The 22,395-nt window shown below is 38.8% G+C and overlaps 1 protein-coding gene across 1 annotated transcript in view; it reads left to right on the top strand.

Annotated features, from left to right (window-relative positions):
• Positions 1 to 22,395, top strand: part of LOC109562912 (multiple epidermal growth factor-like domains protein 6) — a 694,041-nt gene that overhangs the window by 586,481 nt on the left and 85,165 nt on the right. Inside the window, exons 15-18 of the mRNA XM_070783699.1 lie at positions 3,214 to 3,342; positions 4,744 to 4,872; positions 9,046 to 9,180; positions 12,755 to 12,886. Coding sequence (XP_070639800.1) covers positions 3,214 to 3,342; positions 4,744 to 4,872; positions 9,046 to 9,180; positions 12,755 to 12,886 — 525 coding nt within the window. The remainder of the gene's footprint in view (positions 1 to 3,213; positions 3,343 to 4,743; positions 4,873 to 9,045; positions 9,181 to 12,754; positions 12,887 to 22,395) is intronic.

The raw sequence follows: 22,395 nt of genomic DNA, 5'->3' as shown, positions 1-22,395 counted from the left end.
TGTGCCTTTTGCTAAACTGCCATCTTTGTCTATTGCCATTTATGGCATGAAGCTTTATCTGATGACCCTAGTCTAACAGCCATTTACATTTCCAGTGGATTTAAAGCTTCTCTCTCTCCTTCTCTTTGTCTATCTCTCTGTCTGTCTCCATCAGATTCAAGTTAGCTATGCTCCTGTTCTATTTCCCTTGCTAGTCTGGGAGCTTATTTACGTGTTTCCAAATTGGAAGCTCCAGTGCATGAATGAGTGAAGCTTTGTATTGAGACATCCAGCTATGTTGATAGGCCACTTGATATAGTCAACTATATAAAATGGATCAAATTAATTTTGGGCTTCCCAGGTGGCTCAGGGGTGAAGAATCTGCCTGCCACTTTAGGAGACACGGATTTGATCCCTGAGTTGGGAAGATCCCCTGGAGAAAGGAATGGCAACCCACTCCAATATTCTTGCCTGGGAAATCCCATGGACAGAGACTGGCAGGCTACATACAGTTTATAAGATTGAAAAGAGTTGGATACCACTGAGGGACTAAGCACAAACACAAATCAATCTTGTTGCATGACTATTAGGAAGTAAATGTTTATATCCTTTATTGTAAATTTTGTTGGTAAATATGTGTCTTCCACACCCTTGATCCATAACATGTTAGCATGAGAAATAAAAGTAGAAATCTATTGCAAATCCATGAGAATAAAATATGTCTGACACAAAATTAATATGCAAATGTTGAAAATGAACTTCCTGATAAAATGAAAATAACACAACCCCTTCTTTGGCTTTGGAAAAACTTAAGATTCTTTAAGTGTTTACATGGTCCTATAAAGGGCAGTCTGGCCCTGAAAGCAGAAATTTATATCTTCTTTGCATTTCGTCTCTCTTTCAATTTTTTTTCCTATAAAAATTAAAACAGAGCAATCCAAACTGGAAGAAAAAATATGATCGCTAAATCTTTTTAACAAAAAGGGAGAGTGAGGATATTTTCTTAAAAATCCGTATAAACTGTAAAAATGGAAATGACCAATCATTCATCACTAGTATTTCTAAGAGTACCAGCTCTTCTTATGCATCAAGAAACATAAAAAAAAATTCTTCAGGGATCTGGAAAGTTAGTTTTCCCATTGGTTAGATCTTATAACCCAGTATCTTTATTGGTCTATAATGAAAACATCTACTTGGATATTTTAGGAATTTCAGCAAGTAGTTACAAAGGAAACAGCTAAAAAATTACTACATATTAATTTTAACAGCACACTTTAGGACTCCATTTCTTTTAAAGAGATTTCATATTGACTATCTCATTTGTTATTAAAGAGGGGTCTTTCCAGTAGAAAGAGAAGACTAAAGTATTTTCATATGACAAATGAATGGGCTATGTATTATATGGGAGGGAAGATTCATATCTTTTTCCAAATCATCCAGCTATGGTTTGGGACATGTTTGGTTACAAATTTTCTTCTCTAGATAAATGCTCTGTTTGATGTTAATGAAGTATTTAGCAAATCCATGATCCCCTGGATTAGGAAAGGGCAACCCACTCCAGTATTCTTGCCTGAAAAATTCCATGGAGAGAGGAGCCTAGCTCTGGGGTCGCAAAGAGTTAGACATGACTGAGAACTCACATACATGCACATACTCTGTGATACCGTATTCTTTTTGTGGGAGAGTAGTAGGTGATCTCCAGTACTCTTGCCTGAAAAATCCCACGGACGGAGGAGCCTGGTAGGCTGCAGTCCATGGGGTCGCTAAGAGTAGGACACGACTGAACGACTTCACTTTGACTTTTCACTTTCATGCATTGGAGAAGGAAATGGCAACCCACTCCAGTGTTCTTGCCTGGAGAGTCCCAGGAACGGCGGAGCCTGGTGGGCTGCCGTCTATGGGGTCACACAGAGTCAAACACGACTGAAGCGACTTAGCAGCAGCAGCAGCAGCAGTAGGTGATAGTGTTGGTGTGCTGATGTAGATGCCTCGCTGTAACCCCGATACTGTTCAAGCTACTTAAACTTCCTTAGCTTCATTTTCCAGGTATATATATATGGAGAAGGCAATGGCACCCCACTCCAGTACTCTTGCCTGGAAAACCCCATGGACGGAGAAGCCTGGTAGGCTGCAGTCCATGGGGTCGCTAAGAGTCGGGCACGACTGAGCGACTTCACTTTCGCTTTTCACTTTCATGCATTGGAGAAGGAAATGGCAACCCACTCCAGTGTTCTTGCCTGGAGAATCCCAGGGACAGAGGAGCCTAGTGGGCTGCCATCTATGGGGTCGCACAGAGTTGGACACACCTGAAGCGACTTAGCAGCATATATATATTATATATATATATAATATATATATATATTTAAAATGTGTAGTCTATAGTTGCTATAAAAATTCAAAGAGTTACTACATGTAAATTAGTAATGCAGGTCTCAACCATGTTTGTTGCCAGTTTACTTCTTTATTGCTCCCTTTTTTCCCTTTCCTGTTCCTTTCCTTGTCATAGTAACCACAGGCTTGAAAGCAAAGAAAAAAGTGAATTAGAAATCATGTTTCCATATTAGCATCTAGAAAGGTGCAGAGGGGGTAGATAGAAGAGGTAATAAAAATGTAGTTTTTAGTATTTAGCCAATGATGATAAAATGTCAATTTAAATGGCTACTGAAATGATCTCAACAGCTGTATTTACTCAAGCTTAAAATCATAGACATTTTCCACACTGTATTTATTTTTAATGGAATACTAAGCACTTCCCCCCAAAACAGCAAACCAAAGAAAACAATTGCTTGTCTTTGTCAGTCTTTGACAGTGCAGAATACCTTGGAATCCTCAAGATAGCTACATTCATTTCTGGTTAAAAACACATGGCTCTTTGTTCCTACATTTTCTTCCTATTTTTCAAAGTGGAAGGTGCAGTTTGTTTCTCACTAGGGTTAGTGACATCTGTACAACAAAAATGTTTATGTACTTCCAAAAATGTGAGGGTAAAAGTTTAAGGAGCAAGGTAAATTTTGCATGTAAACCTTGTTAGCAGTTCTTTAGTCAGCATCATTTTAACTACCTGTACCAGTAATTCCCCCAGGAATGATGAACAGGCCAGAGACTCTTCCTGGGTCTGCAAGTTACAGAGACTTTAATTACTGAGAATCAATTCTAATAGGCAATCGTTTTTCTCTATTTGTGTCACAATGAATGTGTTACACTGCATGTTCACCTTCACTGTTTTCTTCATAGCTCGTTCCCCAGAGACCAGTGTGAGACAGTATGATGACATCTGTGACTGTCAGAATGGAGGCACCTGTGACCCTCTGACTGGGCGATGCAAGTGCCCCCCAGGGGTTCATGGGAAAACCTGTGGAGACGGTAGGAATGTCTGGTCTTGTGAGACAACTCTTTAAGTTCTTGAGGTTTCTAATAAGAAATAGAATAAAAGCTGAGTCTGTATTTTTCAAGGTGGGCTTTTCTGAAGATATAAAGGGCTGTGTATGTATATATACATACATACATACACATAAGCACACAATTGCTTTGACTGATAAATGCATAAGAGAACAAAATAAGTGGTACTTAAATCTCCAGCTGTGATCCAGGCAGGATCACAATGAGCAAAATGTTGAGTTTGTGTGTACAGGTTTGCACACAGGGGCTTGGGTGAATTGATTTGCTCTGTGTACTAAAAGAAAGAAGAAAATGAAGCTCTTTGGACAAATCAGGGAGGATGTGAGATAAAAACCAGAAAAGGAGAGGAGAGGAGAGAGAGAGGAGAAATGATGCATGAAAAACTTACGAAATACCCATCCAATGAGTGCTGTGTGTGGATTTTTCATAGAAACCAATCAAGAGACCACATTTTCTACATGGGCTGATAAAACACAAAAAAAGAAACTGCTTGTACAATCCCAGGAGCTGAAGGCAGAGAGTCATGAAGATGTAAGTCTTCAGGGATTGCCAGAAATCATGGAGAGTTTATTAGATTCTCACAGATTGTAGAACTGGGGAGAGAGAAAACCCAAGTTTAGTTTGCTCTCTGAGAGGTGCAGGAAGGCTCATGCTCACACCCTAGTTATTCATCCCCCAATTTTTATTCATTTATTCAAAATATATGTATTAAGTGTTGCAAGACACTGTGCCAGGCTTTATGATGTGTTGAGAAAACAAAAATGAAACAGACCCCGGTCCTTCGTCATGGAACTCACAGTCTTGTTCAAAGCAGACACAGGTTACACATGTTGGTAGGTACTTCAAGTTAAATCTTAATGTGTGCTTGGGGGTTGAACCATGAGGGCCATGCAGACTGTGTGAGCCAGGGAATGACTTGTAGAGAAGTGACCCTTAAGCAGAAGTGTACAAAATGAGGAAACATGAAGCAGGGCAAGAGAGAAGGAAGAGCACAGCAGATTCAGGGGGCCATGTGTGACCTGACTCTGAAGTGAGAAAGAATGAGGTGATTTAGGGGTGCCTGAGAGGGATCTGCTGATAGAGCCAAAGTCAGGGAGATACTAACGCAACATAAGGTCAGCCAGCACAGGGGCTCATTTCTTGTTACACTTGGAGTTTTTAACCTGACAGCAATGACAAGTCATTGCAGAATTTGGGGCAAATGATGTAAAATCATAGGGGTAGTTTTTTAAAACTCTCTAGTCTCTTGGTTAATCAGATTAGAAACATTTTACCTTTTGCAGTCTCCTTATCTTATATAACAATAGCTCTAGTGAGGTTTGCATGTGGGCAAATATTCACTTTGTTTGTCTTTCTACCCTCCAGGATGTCCAAAAGGATTCTTTGGGAAGAATTGCAAAAGGAAATGTAACTGTGCCAACAATGGCCATTGCCACAGTGTATATGGAGCCTGTTTGTGTGAGCCAGGGCGCTATGGGAGGTTTTGTCATTTGAGTAAGTCTAAGGCACTAAATTTTCTCTGTGTGTGAAGCCAGAAAGCTCAGAAAATTACTGAAAATATTTAGTGTCAACTTAAAGAAGCATCCAACATCAGAGTTTTGAGCTTAAGTTTTAATCAAGGTCTTGCTGAAGACTAGAGCCCAGAAGACAGCCACTCAGTTAGTTCTGAGGAAACTGCTCCAAGGAGGTAAGGGAGAAGCCAGTTTATTTATATATATTTGTATCCTTCCTTGAGCTTGCCAGGTGGCTCGGTGGGTAAAGAATCTACCATCAATGCAGGAGATGCAGGAGACACGAGTTCCATCCCCGAGTTGGGAAGGTCCCCTGGAGGAGGGCATGGCAATCCACTCCAGTGTTCTTGCCTGGAGAATCCCATGGACAAAGGAACCTGGTGGACTACAGTCCATTGGGTCACAAAGAATCTGACATGACAAGCGCTGAGTGAACATGCACACACTACCTGCCCATACTCATCTCATCTAATTTTAGGGTTGACTTAATTGGCACCACACCTGTTGTGTGATATTTTACATTATTATTCATTTATGTAAAGTAAAATGCCTTATATATTATTAAAGAGGAAGTGCAATAATATGAAATACCCTGACATTTTTAGTGTTATCACCAAGTTATGTAAATCCATCTCTCTGTAAATATTTTAAGGTAATTAAAAAAAAATAAGACTCTACTAAAAAATGTATATTGTTGCTCAGTTGCTAAGTCATGTCTGACTGTATATATACATATACATATATATATATATATATAAAACACATTTTGATAAAAGAATCTGGATCTTTGAAATTCTTCCTGAGATATGCATCTACCCATCTAAGGGCGTGTTTATCCAAAGCACAGAGTGCCTCATCCTGTTTTTCATCCTGAATTTCTCAGAGTTTACTGTTCATAAGCAACTTCAATGGGTTAGGACTTAGCACTTGTGGAACAAAATGGTGAGCAGCACATCTCTTCTTTTTTTACATTAGACAAAGGAAGAAAGTAAAAAGCATAGTGTATTTTATACAATCATATTATATACATATCACAATTTTTGTTTTAGTCTTTATTTAGCCTCCTTACATTATAGAATCTATATTTTGATGAGTGAAAAAAAATATTCTGAAGTCTTTTTCCTAGTTAGTGTTTACCTTAATATTGAGAGGGAGATGTTAATAGTTCATTTAAGTGGACATTCCACATTTTATGAAAATTAAACATCAAAAGTCCAATACACTGAGTTCTAGTGCAAAAAAAAAAATCCCTAAAATGTCTAAATCATGCTATTCATTTTGCATTTGTGACCAGCAATCACATACTGTCAAAGATGGAAGAAAACACCATCACCAATACGTGTTTCAGCTTATCAGTAACTTCTAAGCTATCTCCTACTGGGACAGCTCTGGGTGCCCACCTTCACATCCCACCTTGAAACTGTGCAAGTCCCTGTGAACCTGAAACAGTCTGCACCTCACCCTTCCACCTATTCCATAGTCCCACCTTTGAAAATCCTTCCTGAGTGAACCTCAGTAATACTGTGACCTATTTAAAATATCAGAGACCTTTTAGAGTCTTACATTGTATTTTTAGTTGAATGTCCATGGACCTTATCTATTTTAGAAAAGGCATGCCCCTTAAAAACAGAATAAGCAGTGAATTCTCCAATAAGAGAGCCAGTGAAGGCTTCATAGAAAAACAAGCCTGGGTCTGAAGCTCCAATACTTTGGCCACCCAATGGGAAGAGCCGACTCATTGGAAAAGACCATGATGCTGGGAAAGATTGAGAGCAAGAGGAGAAGAGGGCAGCAGAGGATGGGATGGTTAAATAGCATCACTGACTCAATGGATATGAATTTGAGCAAACTCCGGGAGATAGTGGAGGACAGAGGAGCCTGGTATGCTACAGTCCATGAGGTCACAAGAGTCGGACATGATAGCAGTGAACAGCAACAACATGAGAAAAGGTATGGACGAGGAACAGAGAACAGGAGAGAAGACATGGGTAAATGAGAACAATGCAGGTGCTGACGATGTATCACAAAGCACTGGATTCCTCCTAGAACAAACCTAGAAAAAAGATAGCATCATTTCTGTTATTGTTCCAAGGTTAGAGGATACATCACATTTTAAAGTAATAATTCTTACATTTTTCATAAGCTAATATCAGATATTTTGGTGAAAAACATTCAAATCATAACTCATCTGCTCAAAAATTTAAAAAGCAGATGGTGGTGGTGGCAATGGTGGTTAGCAATTGGAATGTGATCCTCTTTAGAAAAAAACATACACATTCCAGGTCTTCAGGACTCATTGCTCAGACTTGAGGCTTCATTTATTAATGCCATTTGCTTGGCCCTAAGAGGCTTGAATTTGCAACCCTATATTAGTTTTCTAGTCCTGTTACAGTGAAGTACCACAAATTAAGTGGTTTAAACAACAAAAATTAATTGCCTCATAGTTCTGGAGGCTGGAAGTCTGGGATCAAGGCGCTGGCAGGCCACATTCCTCTGCAGGCACCAGGGGAGGAACAGCACCAGGCTGCTCTCCCCTAGCTTCCTGTACTTCCCTGACTTGTGACAGCAGAACTCCAGTATTCGCATGGCATTTTCGCCTCTTGTCCAAATTTCTCCTATTTATAAGGACAGTAGTCATATAAGGCTGTAAGTCCAGCCCACATCAGTATGACCTCATCTTAATGAATTATGTTAGCAGCAGCACAATTTCAAATATGACCTCACCTTAACTAATTACATCAGCAAAGACATAATTTCCAAATGAGGTCACATTCTGAGGTACTAGAGGGAAGTACTTAAACGTGTATTTTTGGAGGACATGTTTCAATGCATGGCAAACCCTGAGAAAATGCTAGATTACCAACAAAAGATTTCTTCTTCCACTTTTTCCATTTTTTCCCTCCCTAGTGCTATGTTCTTAATATACTCAATTGTCACAGTTAAGTATTCCATGGTATAAGTTGTCCACTGAACCCCTGTTCTATAAGCTAAACCAGAAAGAGTAGGGCCTGGAAACTAATCTAGGAAAATTAGTGCTGGAGAGTGAGCAAGAAGCCCACATCAAGGAAGACAATAGCTCTGAAAGCTGCTGGGGGTTGGTGGGTCTAGGAAAAAAACTCAACACAGAAGACGCAGGAAGGATGAGGAGGTATCGTCCAAAGAGGACACTATGAACAGTGCAAAGGGGCCCTGTTGATAATTTTGTTCTGCGTTAAGGGGTAACTCTGTCTGTCCCTGGTAACTGAGGCAAAGACCACCCTCCATGGTGGATTGTAACCACCACTTCAGATTACCTCTGCTAATAATAGCACACATTAGCAGATGCTCATAATTCCCATCTATCAGAAAGTCAAGTGGTTTATTTTGTCCTCACCAAGCAGTTTTCCACAGCAAAGCCTATGCATGTATATAATACAATTTGAGCCTGGAGGGCACTTGAAAGATCTTTTATTTCAGTCCTTTAGACTCCTGTAATGTGGGAGAAAAAAAATTGTCAGTTATATTTTGGAAAGGAAATTGAAGCACTAAAACTCCTCAAAAAGATAACGAAGATAACAGTGTGTTTTCCTGAATGCAAAGGTGGGACTTTCTCAATTTAGAATTCCTGTGCTGACTAGCATCCCTAAAACTCAACAGCATGGGGAAAATGATGAAGGAAAGGCAAGCACCATTTGCCAAAGATGTGGCCATGATAATGGTGCTGTCAGGATGAAGGTTTTGGGTCATCTACATGATGTAGAATTATTGCAGATTACCATATAATGAAAGGGAATGAAAACAATGGCGAGCCTTCCCATCAATGCTTGTCTATCATTGCCAAACTGCGACACGATGGATATGGGGCCTGGCAGGCATTAGCAGCCTTTGGAGAATATAAACTACAGGCACTGATGGAGTACATTGAGAAGCAATTTCTCTCCCAGAAGCACCAAAGCCTTTTAAGTAGTTCAGGCTTCACTGTTCACATCCAGTTGCCAAAAAGCAAATGAATTGCTTGATTTGAAAGACATTTGTTTCCCTATTTTTTTGGCAGCCAGGATGATCCCCTTGTTTTTCCCATAATCAGGCCCCACAGAACTACATGCCTGTGCACTCACAATGTAAAAGAAACAAAGCATGGTTTTCAGGTGACCGCTTTGCCTCAATCTGCTTGCAGACTGTCCCAAGGGGGCCTACGGAGCTGGCTGCTCTTCAGAATGTCAGTGTGTGGAGGAGAACACCCTGGAATGCAGTGCCAGAAATGGCAGTTGCACCTGCAAATCTGGTTACCAAGGCAACAGATGCCAGAGAGGTACAATCTGATGATAAATTTTCTTTCTTCTCTAATAACAATGCTCAGCTTTGGTTTAGCACCAGCTGATCATTAATTAGTTACTCCACCCCACACAGGTCCTTGGGAAATCAGTAAACTTTATCAATCCCCTATTTGCAGGTGAGGAATCTGAGACGGGGGCAATAAAGCCATTTAACCTTGTCTTCTTAGCCTGTGATGTTAGCTGTCCCCTTGCTGGCTTGAGCAAGGGAAGAAAGATCACATTGCAGAGAATCTTATCCTAAGAAGATGAGAGCTGGCCAATCACTTGTTAGAGCTGAATTAATCAAGTAAGGGCTGCTAGCTTTGAGAGTGAAAGAATAATTTTCTTTACATCTAAAGCTGGACTGTTCAAACAAATGCAATGGAAACCATAGAAACATTTTGAAAATTTTAAACATGATTATTAGTGTGCTCCTCTCTGAAATCTCTGTAAATAATTTATTTATAAATCTATAAATACAAAAGTTTGTGTGCAGCATAATTCCAATGATAAGTAACGTGTATAGATACATACGTGTAGGTGCATATAAAATTTGGAAAAAGGTATTCCAAGATGTTAGTAACGGCTTTCTCTGGATTGTGGACTCACGGAATGCTTCTCCTAAGGCATCTGCATGGCTCTCTCATTTTCTCAAAATGGATTGTGTTACCTTTTTAGTGAATCTTGTCATTACCATGCTACTCAAAATTGCAACCTGCAAGTCTCTTTGAACATCTATATTTTTCCAAAGTGCTTACCATCATCTAACATACCATATTTTCTAATTATTATTATGTCTAATGTTTATCGCCTGCACAGTTGCTGCTAGAAGCTGAGTCCCAACAAGGGAAGGGTAGTTATTTATTTACTTTTTACCAAAGTATCGCCAGACTATTAAAACAATCAGGACATATAGAGGTTACTCAATAATTACTATATTTTCTTAAATAAATATATGTGTGATTCAATAATTTTTATTATTTTTCTCTTGTTATTATACATTATGAATTAAGCAGTTCTTACTCTTTTATCTAGGGGAAATTATCACAGTATTTATTTCCTTTTCACACATATCAAGTCTGAACATATAAGTACAGTTATCACAATTAATGGCAAGTGAACTTTTTGCCTTTGAAGTGATCCAAAGCAATCTCATTTAAAATCAGAAGGAGATAATAGATTTGAATGGAAACCATCATTCTATTGGGTCCACTTACAGAGGCTGGGCCTGGGGTAGAAGGTTGTCCTTGACTCTTGTATATTACACATTACCCTTACATTATCTTCTTCACAGGGTCTGCAGGGTTTGTCCAAGCTGACTGAAAGGGAATTGGGGTCTTCCAGGTTGACCTGTGGCTGTGGACCCGGTTGTGGAACTAGAGTATGTAAACAGCAATGTTCACCAAGATTTTGTAGAGATGAGGGCTTTTTATGTAGCTGGATTGTGACTGTCTAGGTAATGAGGAAGAGAACTTGAGGGAACAGAAGGCTGACATTATACAAATGCATTGAACATGGTATGAGAGTGGGTCCCATTCCAATATCTAAACCTCCTTCTGCTTCAACTGATTTTAAGCCTAGAGTCAGCCCCTCATTCATTTCCCTACTAGAGAAGTTGTGCCCTAGAAGTCAACACATGGGAGATAATATCATATATACACACCTGGGTAAATTTGATTTATTCTGATAACATTTTCTCAAAGCAACTGCTGAATACACTATATTGGAAAATGTTTTTGAGATTCCCACTGTGAAGGAAAATGAGTTGAAAGTATATGTAAATCAGCAAAATAGAGAGGTCACCATAGTCTCAGGAAAACATATTATTTTTTAATCAGATAACTTTGTCCAATTCTGATATTTTTGTCTAACCACAAAATGAAATTATGACTCAGACTGGAGCGGGTGAACAGGATCACCATGATTGGCAGCTAAAATCAAGGCAAGAAAAGCTCTCCAAGTATTGTTCATGATGAAAATCAGGCCTGTTGTTCTTCTTTCTCTTTTTTCAAAGAGTGAAGTAGCCCAAGTGCTCCTAGAGCCAAGCATATCTTTAAAAATCTTGACTCCAGACCTGTGTCTAGATTGCAGATGAATACTTAATTAAAGACTGCAAATTGTTTCAATGGCACTAATGAACAGTGCTCTCCATAATCAGCACCAGGCCTTATTTAGCCCATCAGTGATGACTTTTAAGAGCAGTAGAGCTGGTTTCTACACTAATCTGTGAAATAGCAAAAAAGAGAGAGAGGGAGGAAAAAAAAAACTAACATCTTTGCCTTGCATTGATTAGTTTGTAGCCTGGGGTATTTTGGACCCCAGGTGCAGACAGACTTGACTATGGAGGACTCTGGCCCAGAAGTCTCTTGAGTCTCTCTAAAGAGGCCTGTTCAGCCTTTGTGTCACTGTTAAAAGGACCAATTTTTCTTGGACTAGTTCCATATTGATGAACTTGAAATTTTGAACACTGATGGAACCCTAAGAGCCGGTTAACTGACATGAAAAGTGCTGAGTACTAGTAGTATCATCATGGAAGTTGGGTGTAGTGACTGAGAGCACCAATTTCACAAACCAGTTCTGGATTCCAGTACTGACTTTGCTACTCATTAACCGTGACCCAGAATAAGTCACTTAACCTCTCCAAGTCTTAGTTTCTTATGTAAGTGGAGATAAAGTTGCTATGTCATATAGGGGTTTTTATGAAAATGTCAGCTAATTTATGTAAAATGCTTGGCACAGAAGAAGTAATCAATAGATAATAGCTAAGAATGGTATGACCCTAAAATAATTAATAATTCTGTTATTCAGAAGCTCTGCCCAAGACTCGAAGATACTTCACAGCCAAATTTGGTTTTATGTAGCTTTCTATAATTATCACATGTTTAAGAAAGTCTCACTGTTTTCCCTGTGTTAAAAGCATGCTTTCTACCAGGTTTCAAATTCCAGTGGTTTCAGTGGAGACTGAAACCTCTAACTGAGCCCTCAGTAGTCCCTGAAGTATTAGCCATCCTTTTCTAGTTCAAGAACATTCAAAAAAGCAGCACAAGTCTCTCTGTCTCCCCCTTATACATTGCACACTCTTATAAAATACAGAAATTACAAACCTCTGGAATGATTATTCTGGCTTAGAAAATAAGCAAAGACTGGGAAAAGAGGGTTCAGGTGGAACAAATCCCAAGCACCACACCTTCCAAGCTTCCTTTATAAATTACATCTCATTTCAGATTTTGTTCTGTGCAACTGCCTCCAAAAATATACATCAAAATTGCTTCCATTGTTCCTGTCTGAAAAACCACATTTTTAGCAAAAAGCCAACCTCTGTATGTGTGTTTCCAAAGTGACAAGATATGGCCTCATGTTGATTTCTTCATGGAATATTTTGGAAGTGTGATAAATCCTTAGGGGCTACTCTGAATGTTTCTTTCTTTGCAGCTCAGTCACACACACACACACACACACACTCATTTTCCTACTCACTTAGGCAACAGCAGAAATCCGGGACCACGTTGAGATTTATTACAAGGTGGTAATAAATAGCTCCTTTCTTTCTTTCTCGTTTTATTTTACAAGCCTGCCCTGATGGCCTCTGGGGATCAGCATGCCAATTCTTCTGTGGACCCTGTGAGAATGGAGGTCAGTGCAACAAAGAAACTGGAAACTGTGACTGTCTTCCTGGTTACATGGGAAAAGCCTGTACCCTATGTAAGTTATTAACCTAGACTAGATGACCAACAAAGTTATTAAAGTTGATAGCTTTATAAATGCTTTTTCAAAACTGCTCTGTGAGCTACAGTCTAAGAGTGTATGTTTTAATTATCTGTTGTACAAAAAAACCTCAATACTTGGTAACAAATCCTGCCAAAACCAACTTTTAATTTGATTCTTTGGATTGATAAGATGATTCTCCCTCTTGTCTCACCTGCAGTCACTGGTGGCTGCTTCTAGCTAGTAGATCAGCTGGAATCAGGGATATCCAGCCTTTTCTGTACATAGCATTTCCACAAGGTTACCTTGGTTGTTGTTCCGTTGCTAAATCATGTCTGACTCTTTTCGAGCCCATGGGCTACAGCCTGCCAGGCCTTCTGCTCCCTCACTATCTCCTGGAGTTTGCCCAAGTTCATGTCCATTGAGTCAGTGATGCCATTCAACTGTCTCATCCTCTGTTGCCCCCTTCTCCTGCCCTCAGTCTTTCCCAGCATTAGGGTCTTTTCCAATGAGTCACCTCTTTGCATCAGGTGGCCGAAGTACTAGAGCTTCAGCTTCAGCATCAGTCCTTCCATTGAGGATTCAGTGTTGATTCCCTTTAAGATTGACTAGTTTGATCTCCTTGCTGTCCAAGTGACTCTCAAGAGTCTTCTCCAACAGCACAGTTCAAAGGCATCTATTCTTTAGCCCTCAGTCTTCTTTGTGGTCCAACGTTCATATCCATACATGACTGCTGGAGGTTAGCTTGGGCTTCCTCAAAGCATTACAGCCTTAAGACAGCAATCTAAGGAAGAGCATCCAAAGGTGGAAAAGCAGAAACTACAATGTCTCCAAAAGCCTACCTTTGGAAGCCACACATTGTTACTTCTGCCACCTTCTGTTGGTTAAAGTAAGTCATAAGGACAGCCAGATTCAAGGGGAGGAGAAAGAGATTCTACTTCCTGATGAGAGGGGTAGTAAAATCTCATTGCAAAAGACCTGCAAGCTAGGAGATATTTGGAACCCATCTATCATAGCATACTATTTAAAGTTATACTGAAAGGCACTTTAAAAATCTGCTAGACTGTATTTCTCATTCTTGTCAGAGTGGGAACAGATTAAAGACAGATAAAAAGTGATTAGTCAAACTGAAGCTGCTTCAAAGAGTGTGTAGAACTACTACTTTGCTATCTCCTTTTCTGCTTGTAATTCTTGCATAACCTCTGTTAACCCTGCCTGTATTGCCTTCTCTACTCCATCCACCATGAAACAGTTACTTGAAAACTTGAGAAAAGCTGTGGGCTGTGTGGTAACAATGGTATTTTTACATTACTATTTCAAATGTTTCTGATCAAGGTTAGCAGAAGTCTAATGTTTGGATTGTCTATGATAATATGAGATGTGAACATTGATCTGAATTATCTGCTAGTGCTTAGAATTTTCTATAAAGCAGCAAGCAAATAAAAGCAGAAACTTAAATGTAAATATAAGGTGTAACAGTAGGGTAGTATTTAGCACTTAGCTAATCATCTGATCATTTGGGAAAATGCATGACTGCCCCAAGGATAACCCTCAAGCAAGAGTGATAGAACAAGGTTGTTGCCTGATGATTTTTCTGGATATAACTAGATCATTCGTACTTTAGGACTGTCATTCTGGCACTGTTGACAGCCTTTCAAAAGGTATAAATTTTGCTAGTGCAGCAGTTGGCTATCCCTAGCCTACTTGTTTCCTTTAAAAAAAGCTTAAAGGTGATAATTTACATATTCAAAAGGTAGTAACTTGCTATTTCCAAAGTGAAGCTGACATTTTCTCTTGCCTAACTCAATCTTAATGAAATAATTATTAAGCAGATAGTGATATATCTGTTTCAATTGTCAGGTGATATAAATAGACTGTTTAGAAACAAGGAGAGAGAAAGATGAACTGTTCATTCTTTAATAGTCATGTTACAACTATCTTCCATTTGAAGATTTCAAAACCAAGGAGAATATATTATGAAAGTCCCAAGAGATTTTTAGGTGACAATTCTAACTTTATTGGCAATAATACATTGATTTGGATAGGCAAAAATATCCCCTAACTTCTAGACCAGTTCAATTTTAATGTTATATGCTATTATCTGATTTTACACACACAGATAGAAACACAAATTATATAGTAATCCTAATAGGATATTTAGGAAAATGAATGAAACCAAAGCATAGGACTCATTAAAAATGCTTCATGTACTCCACAAGAAATGTGTGTGGCATTTAAAAAAGGGGTTTATGTTTGAAGAAACGCATATATATTTTTATAAATACTCTGAAAATGGTGCTTACAGAATTTTAAAACTTAGTTATTCTGCATAATGAACTGTAAAAATACTTGTAGACTATACAAGGTAATATGTTTTAGAGGTAGTAGAGACAAAAAAGCAGTTCTAAAGATATTGGCTTTATATAAATTCAAATTATTAGAAATTATAAATACAAATACTTGGGCAAAATAATTCCTTTTTAAAAGTGTTGCTTTCACTGTGTGAGAAAACTCTCTGGATTGTGGTAGACTATACATTTTCTTTCTTCTTGATAGACAGTATCAGGGTTGGTGACGGTTATGGTTGAATAGACACTCATACCCTTGATGAGAATGTACCATCTCTATGAAGGTTTAGTCTCATATATCAGGCCTGTTACCAAATAATCTCAGAAGTGATCCCAGCTTTTTCTTTATCCCAGTATTATTTCTACTAACTAAAGTACAAAATAAAAGTAACCTAAATAGCCACCCAGAACAAGAATGAGCAAACACATCCTATAACACATAAATATATAGAGAATGCTCCAAATTTGTAAAAACCTGTACACATGTATGTGTGTGGGAAATTGTAGTAGAAAGGAAAGCAGTTGTTAACAATGGCCATCTCTAAGGACTATTAGTGAATATTTTTCTCCTTTTTACATTTCTGCCTTTCCCATATGTACTTCTTAACTATTTTTCCCCTTTACAAGGGAGAAAATATATCATCTTCAGACCAATCACACACTAAACACGTAAGATAATTGTCTATTCTTAAAGTATCATCTGGTGGTCTTAACTGTTCCCATATAGTGAAGATGTGTGTTCTTCAGTCCAATTGATCTTGTTGCTCTTTAAGATTGTTTTCTCCTGTTTCAGATGAGCTGGATATTGAGCATAACTTGACAATACCACTAAAATGCTTTAAGAAAGTAGTAAATGTTTCCTCTGGACACTTCACTTCCCTTTTTTCAGAAATCCCATATTCCTTTCCCTTAGTCATTGTTATTACTTCTCTAAATTCTGCCATGATTTCTTATGCGTGTTTACAAAATAGACCCCTTCACTATGAAGAAGAGAAAATTAGAAGAGAATAAGGGAGAAGATACTGAAAGGGGATGTGTATGTATGTATGTGTGTGTGCTTGGTCTTGGTCATGTCCAGCTCTTTGCAACTCCATGGACTGTAGCCTACCAGACTCCTTTGTCCGTGGGACTTTTTAGGCAAGAATACTTTTGTGGGTTGCCATTTCCTACTCCAAGGGATCTTCTCAACCATGGATCAACCTGCGTCTCTGTCATCTCCTGCACTGGCATCACTGTGCCACCTGGAAAGCCCCAGGTAGGGAGATAGCAATTCCAAATACAACTTTTAAACATATGATCAAACAAGTTTTAAACATTATATGATCAACTATCATGAAATGATGATTCATCATGAGGTGATGATGGTCAAAATCATTAAGTGCCATGAAAACCCTAATAAACACAGCTGTGAACCTTCTGTAAACAAACTGATAAATGTTTAACTACTGATTCTCTGAAATATAAAAACCCTGTTTTGGTTCATTTGACAATTTCCTGTGTAATATTCCCACCAAGGCAATTTCAAGCAACCAATATGACATCAACTGTCTCAGAAAATTCCCCAAAATTTAATAGGTTGCAAATTAACCACTGGCTTTCCAAGCTGGTATTAACAGCTCCAGTATACCAGTGGCTGGCAAATAATTGTAGCCTGAAAACTTAAAAATCTGAAAGTGAAAGTGAAAGTCGCTCAGTGGTATCTGACTCTTTGTGACTCAATGGACTATATAGTCCATGGAATTCTCCAGGCCAGAATACTGGAGTGGGTAGGTAGCCTTTCCCTTCTCCAGGGGATCTTCCTAAACCAGGGATGAAACCCAGGTTTCCTGCATTGCAGGCAGATTCTTTACCAGCTGAGCTACAAGGGAAGCCCAAGAATGCTGGAGTGGGTGGCCTATCCCTTCTCCACTGGAGAAATCTGAATGATTTCTTAATCTTTACTTTCTGTTTTGATATTAAGAATTCGTAACTTTTCAGGTGTTCATTTTTCCTCTTTCTAAGCAGGTGACTAAGTTGACATTTGGGTTGAATTAAATTAACCAACAAATAGCTTCAACCAACCAAAAATTTGCTATCAGGCTACTCTTTTTTTTTTTGGAATAAAAATTAATTATTTAGCTTAATTGATTTGAGATTCAAAAAATAGACTAAAAATCATTGCATTGCTTTATGTGTAAATTCATACCCCTTATCCTTTTTCTCTCAGTTCACGTAACTGGAATATTAACTCAGATCATGAGGAAACAAGTGGTCCCTCCAACAATCACTAAGCTGTTTTCCATCTTCCTGTAACATACCTACCCTAAACTAGGGCTAGCATCTCCTAAAAAAGACAATTATCTAAGATAGAAAAAAGAACACTTGTAAAGTGAAATAAGATAAAACAAAAAAAAACTATTAGAACAGTTTTGAGTGTTAAGCATCACCAGGCACAAAGAGGTGAGGTGCGATAATATACTTCCAACCTCTCTGAAGCAATCCTCAATTTGATTTTTAAAGTTGCTATAAAATAAATTGTATTTAAATAATACATTTCCCATCCTTCCCAGCAGTGAGATGCATATCCTTTACCAATCTGCTTCTCGGCAGGCGGTCCAGCCTGATGAAGTATCAGCAAAATGTCAGCTCCCACAGAGAGGTGCAACAAGAGGCAACACTAAAGCAGTGACAGGCCTTTCAAAAAGCTATTGTGCAAATTCAGTTTTAAAATAGGGATGTGGCTGAGGGCTGACGGGTATGTCATTACCAATGCGTTCATCTCCCCATCGTCTATGGGAACAGAAGAGAGTCACAGTGCAGTGATAGAAGAGCTTTACGTTGAAGAGTGGTGGGTCCCGGGGCTGCTCTTTCTCCTGCTTTTATCAACATCCATAATGTCTCAGTTAGATCTTTTTAAAAACATTCAAACTCTTGTAAATTTATAACCTTCAACAAATTACTGATGCCTTACAAAATTCCATAAAGAGTTTTAAGCCCATCATAATTTGCCTATTCTCACCTGTATCCCATATACATTTGTCATTCTCCCAAGCACATGTGCTTTTAAAATATGGTGCTGTTATTTATTGTTTTTCCCCTAAATAATTTTTTCTTCCTTCATTTTTGTTGCCTGTTAAAATACTTCAGGGATTTTTATTTTTCAGTATGTGTAAACAAACAAACAAAACCACTAAACCCTTTCATTGCCCTATGTAGCATTGCCCATCATAGTATATTATAAGTGTCTGTTTATACATGATTAAAATGATCATTCATTTTTTGTATTCCCCAGGTCTTGGTTTACAAGGGATGCTCATTAAAAATTTTCTAGATTCAATTAAAGAACATTCTTGAAACTCAGTAGAGCAGTTTGGAATTAAAGTTTCATAGAAATAATCCATCAAGTCAAAAATAGACATGAGAAACAGAGTTTATGGAACTGAAAAAAATGTAACTAGCCTAAATAAACCAGATTGAATTGCTAGAACTTTTAAGATAACAGTAGTGGTGCAAGGAGAAGGAAAGCTTTTGCCAGGCACCATAGCTTTGTTGGTGCTCCATTTCTGAAAGAACTTTTCAGAAGATTTTTTCAAAGGTTTTAATGACTAATAACACCAAACACCATTGAAGATTTTTGTGGTTCTTTGCTTCTTCTCAAGACTTTAGATTTATGCTTTTCTGTACTCACCTCCAATGTATGCAATCATTTCTTCTGAATATAACAGAGCCATTCTAGAATAGCAAATAAATGTCTGTGGCTTTTAGTTTTTATAAACAAAAGGGATTTAACTAGATAATATACAATATATAATATCTATGTAATATATAATCCAATATGTAGTAACACTGTATAGTAACTATAGGTATATGCTGTACAATGATAATAAATTGCTCCAAGCTCATGCTAGTTGAGTACCATTTGTGTGTTCACTATATACGTCTTTTTCATCAAGGTATGTGTGTGTGTGTATGTGTGTATGCTCAGACATTTCTGATTCTTTGTGACCCATGGACTGTAGCCTGCCAGTCTCCTCTGGCTATAACATTTTCCAGGCAAGAATACTGGAGCCAGTTGCCATTTCCTACTCCAGGGAATCTTCCCAAAGCAGGGATCAAACCTGCATCTCCTGTGTCTTCTACATTAGCAGGGAGATTCTTTACCACTGATCTACCTGGGAAGCAATATCCCCATTTTATGAATGAGGAAGCTAACTCTAGGAAGAATTAAGTAACTTGTCAGGAGTTATGTAATTAGTAACTGAGAACTAGATAAACAATAAAGTCCATGCAAATGCTATGTATAAGGTGAGACTATAGGTATTGATATTAAATAGTGTAGCTGCCTGCTTGTAAAAATTTAAAGAAAATAGAGAAAAATTAGAAAAACCTAAGAAGTCAGGAAGTTTCATTAAGGTTGTCCTTCCTTTTTTTTGGCCTCATATTTGTAGGTTGACAGACATAGCCAAGAACACTGTTGAAATATCAAGTGCCATAGGAGCCTATGCTCAATTTAACAACGGAGGCAGGATGTTTTTTGTTTGTCTGTATGCAGCATGTCCAACTTATTTCCACAACCTAAGCTGCCTGCTGTACCACATCAGTAATGATAGTTCTCAGCAGGACCTTGATACCAGCCGGTGTATCTGCCTGTCCAACTGGACTGAGCCTGCTGACAGAAGCTGTAAATCAGAAGCAGATTACAAGTCCTGTTCATCATCTAACATAAATAATGACCCAAAGAATTTTCTTTGCATTTTGCACTTGCTGAGTGGTCTCACAGTTTTTTTGTTTTTATAGATCTGCCCACTCTAAACAGTGTTTAAAATTCTCCTTGTGTGTTGGTAAATATAGCTGGCTAGTTGTCTACCGTAATCCATGATTACACTTGCTGCTTGCTTCCAGAGCCCTAAATTGAATATCTGGCAGAGCACAAAATAAATTCTTATTTCTACACAGTGAGTCATCAAAAAGTTCTACTTTCCAGTACACACACCTTTCATATATGTAGATACACAGACCCTTTGTGTCTTATTAGTTTTGTTTGTGGTCACTGTGTTTTGGAATTTTTTATCTACTATGACTGAATATTTAGTTTTACTTGTTGAACATGTACTCATTCTAGTACTATAATTTTTTAGTGTTTAAATATAAGGACTAGTATGACATGAAGTGGAGAAGGCAATGGCACCCCACTCTAGTACTCTTGCCTGGCAAATCCCCTGGACGGAGGAGCCAGGTAGGCTGCAGTCCATGGGGTCGGGAAGAGTCGGACACGACTGAGTGACTTCACTTTCACTTTTCACTTTCATGCATTGGAGAAGGAAATGGCAACCCACTCCAGTGTTCTTGCCTGGAGAATCCCAGGGACGGGGGACCCTGGTGGGCTGCCGTCTATGGTGTCGCACAGAGTCAGACACAACTGAAGCGACTTAGCAGCAGCAGCAGCAGCATGACATAAAGAACACTTTATGTTCTAATTTGGTTTGAAGTATGAAAGTGTCCAGATGCCATTATTTCCTTCATAAGCAAAAAACTTGTGAGTCCTGACCTTATATCTTCTCTACTTGCAATAGATGTGTACTTATTTTGCCTTAGTTTTCTCATCCATAAAGTGAGACTAACAAAAGACCCAACTCACTAGATTCTTAAGGATTAAATAGATTAATACATATCATACCTTTAGAAGGCCATTCAGCACAGAGCTAAAATAATCACGATGGTGTGATCACTGACCTAGAGCCAGACATCCTGGAATGTGGAGTCAAGTGGGCCTTAGGAAGCATCACTATGAACAAAGCTAGTGGAGGTGATGGAATCCAGTTTGGCTATTTCCAATCCTGAAAGATGATGCTGTGAAAGTACTGCACTCAATATGCCAGCAAATTTGGAAAACTCAGCAGTCGCCACAGGACTGGAAAAGGTCAGTTTTCATTCCAATCCCAAAGAAAGGAAATGCCAAAGAATGCTCAAACTACCGCACAATTGCACTCATCTCACAAGCTAGTAAAGTAATGCTCAAAATTCTCCAAGCCAGGCTTCAGCAATATGTGAACCATGAACTTCCAGATGTTCAAGCTAGTTTTAGAAAAGGCAGAGGAACCAGAGATCAAATTGCCAACATCCGCTGGATCATCGAAAAAGCTAGAGTTCCAGAAAAACATCTATTTCTGCTTATTGACTATGCCAAAACCTTTGACTGTGTGGATCACAATAAACTGTGGAAAATTCTGAAAGAGATGGGAATACCAGACCACCTGATCTGCCTCTTGAGAAATTTGTATGCAGGTCAGGAAGCAACAGTTAGAACTGGACATGGAACAACAGACTGGTTCCAAATAGGAAAAGGAGTATGTCGAGGCTGTATATTGTCACCCTGCTTATTTAACTTATATGCAGAGTACATCATGAGAACCACTGAGCTGGAGGAAGCACAAGCTGGAATCAAGCTTGCTGGGAGAAATATCAATAACCTCAGATATGCAGATGACACCACCCTTATGGCAGAAAGTGAAGAGGAACTCAAAAGCCTCTTGATGAAAGTGAAAGAGGAGAGTCAAAAAGTTGGCTTAAAGCTCAACATTCAGAAAACTAAGATCATGGCATCTAGTCCCATCATTTCATGGCAAATAGATGGGGAACAGTGTCAGACTTTATTTTTCTGGGCTCCAAAATCACTGCAGATGGTGACTGCAGCCATGAAATTAAAAGATGCTTACTCCTTGGAAGGAAAGTTATGACCAACCTAAACAACATATTCAAAAGCAGAGACATTATTTTGCCAACAAAGGTCCATCTAGTCAAGGCTATGGTTTTTCCTGTGGTCATGTGTGGATGTGAGAGTTGGACTATAAAGAAAGCTGAATGCTGAAGAATTGATGCTTTTGAACTGTGGTGTTGGAGAAGACTCTTGAGAGTCCCTTGGACTGCAAGGAGATCCAACCAGTCCATCCTAAAGGAGATCAGTCCTGGGTATTCATTGGAAGGACTGATGTTGAAGCTGAAACTCCAGTACTTTGGCCACCTGATGCGAAGAGCTGACTCATTGGAAAAGGTCCTGATGCTGGGAAAGATTGAGGGCAGGAGGAGAAGGGGACGACAGAGGACGAAATGGTTGGATGGCATCACCGACTCAATGGACATGGGTTTGGGTGGGCTCCATGAGTTGGTGAGGGACAGGGA

Source organism: Bos indicus, chromosome 1, assembly GCF_029378745.1.
Source record: "Bos indicus isolate NIAB-ARS_2022 breed Sahiwal x Tharparkar chromosome 1, NIAB-ARS_B.indTharparkar_mat_pri_1.0, whole genome shotgun sequence".
Classification (NCBI taxonomy): Eukaryota; Metazoa; Chordata; class Mammalia; order Artiodactyla; family Bovidae; genus Bos; species Bos indicus.
This window is presented reverse-complemented; position numbering and strand designations above follow the sequence as displayed.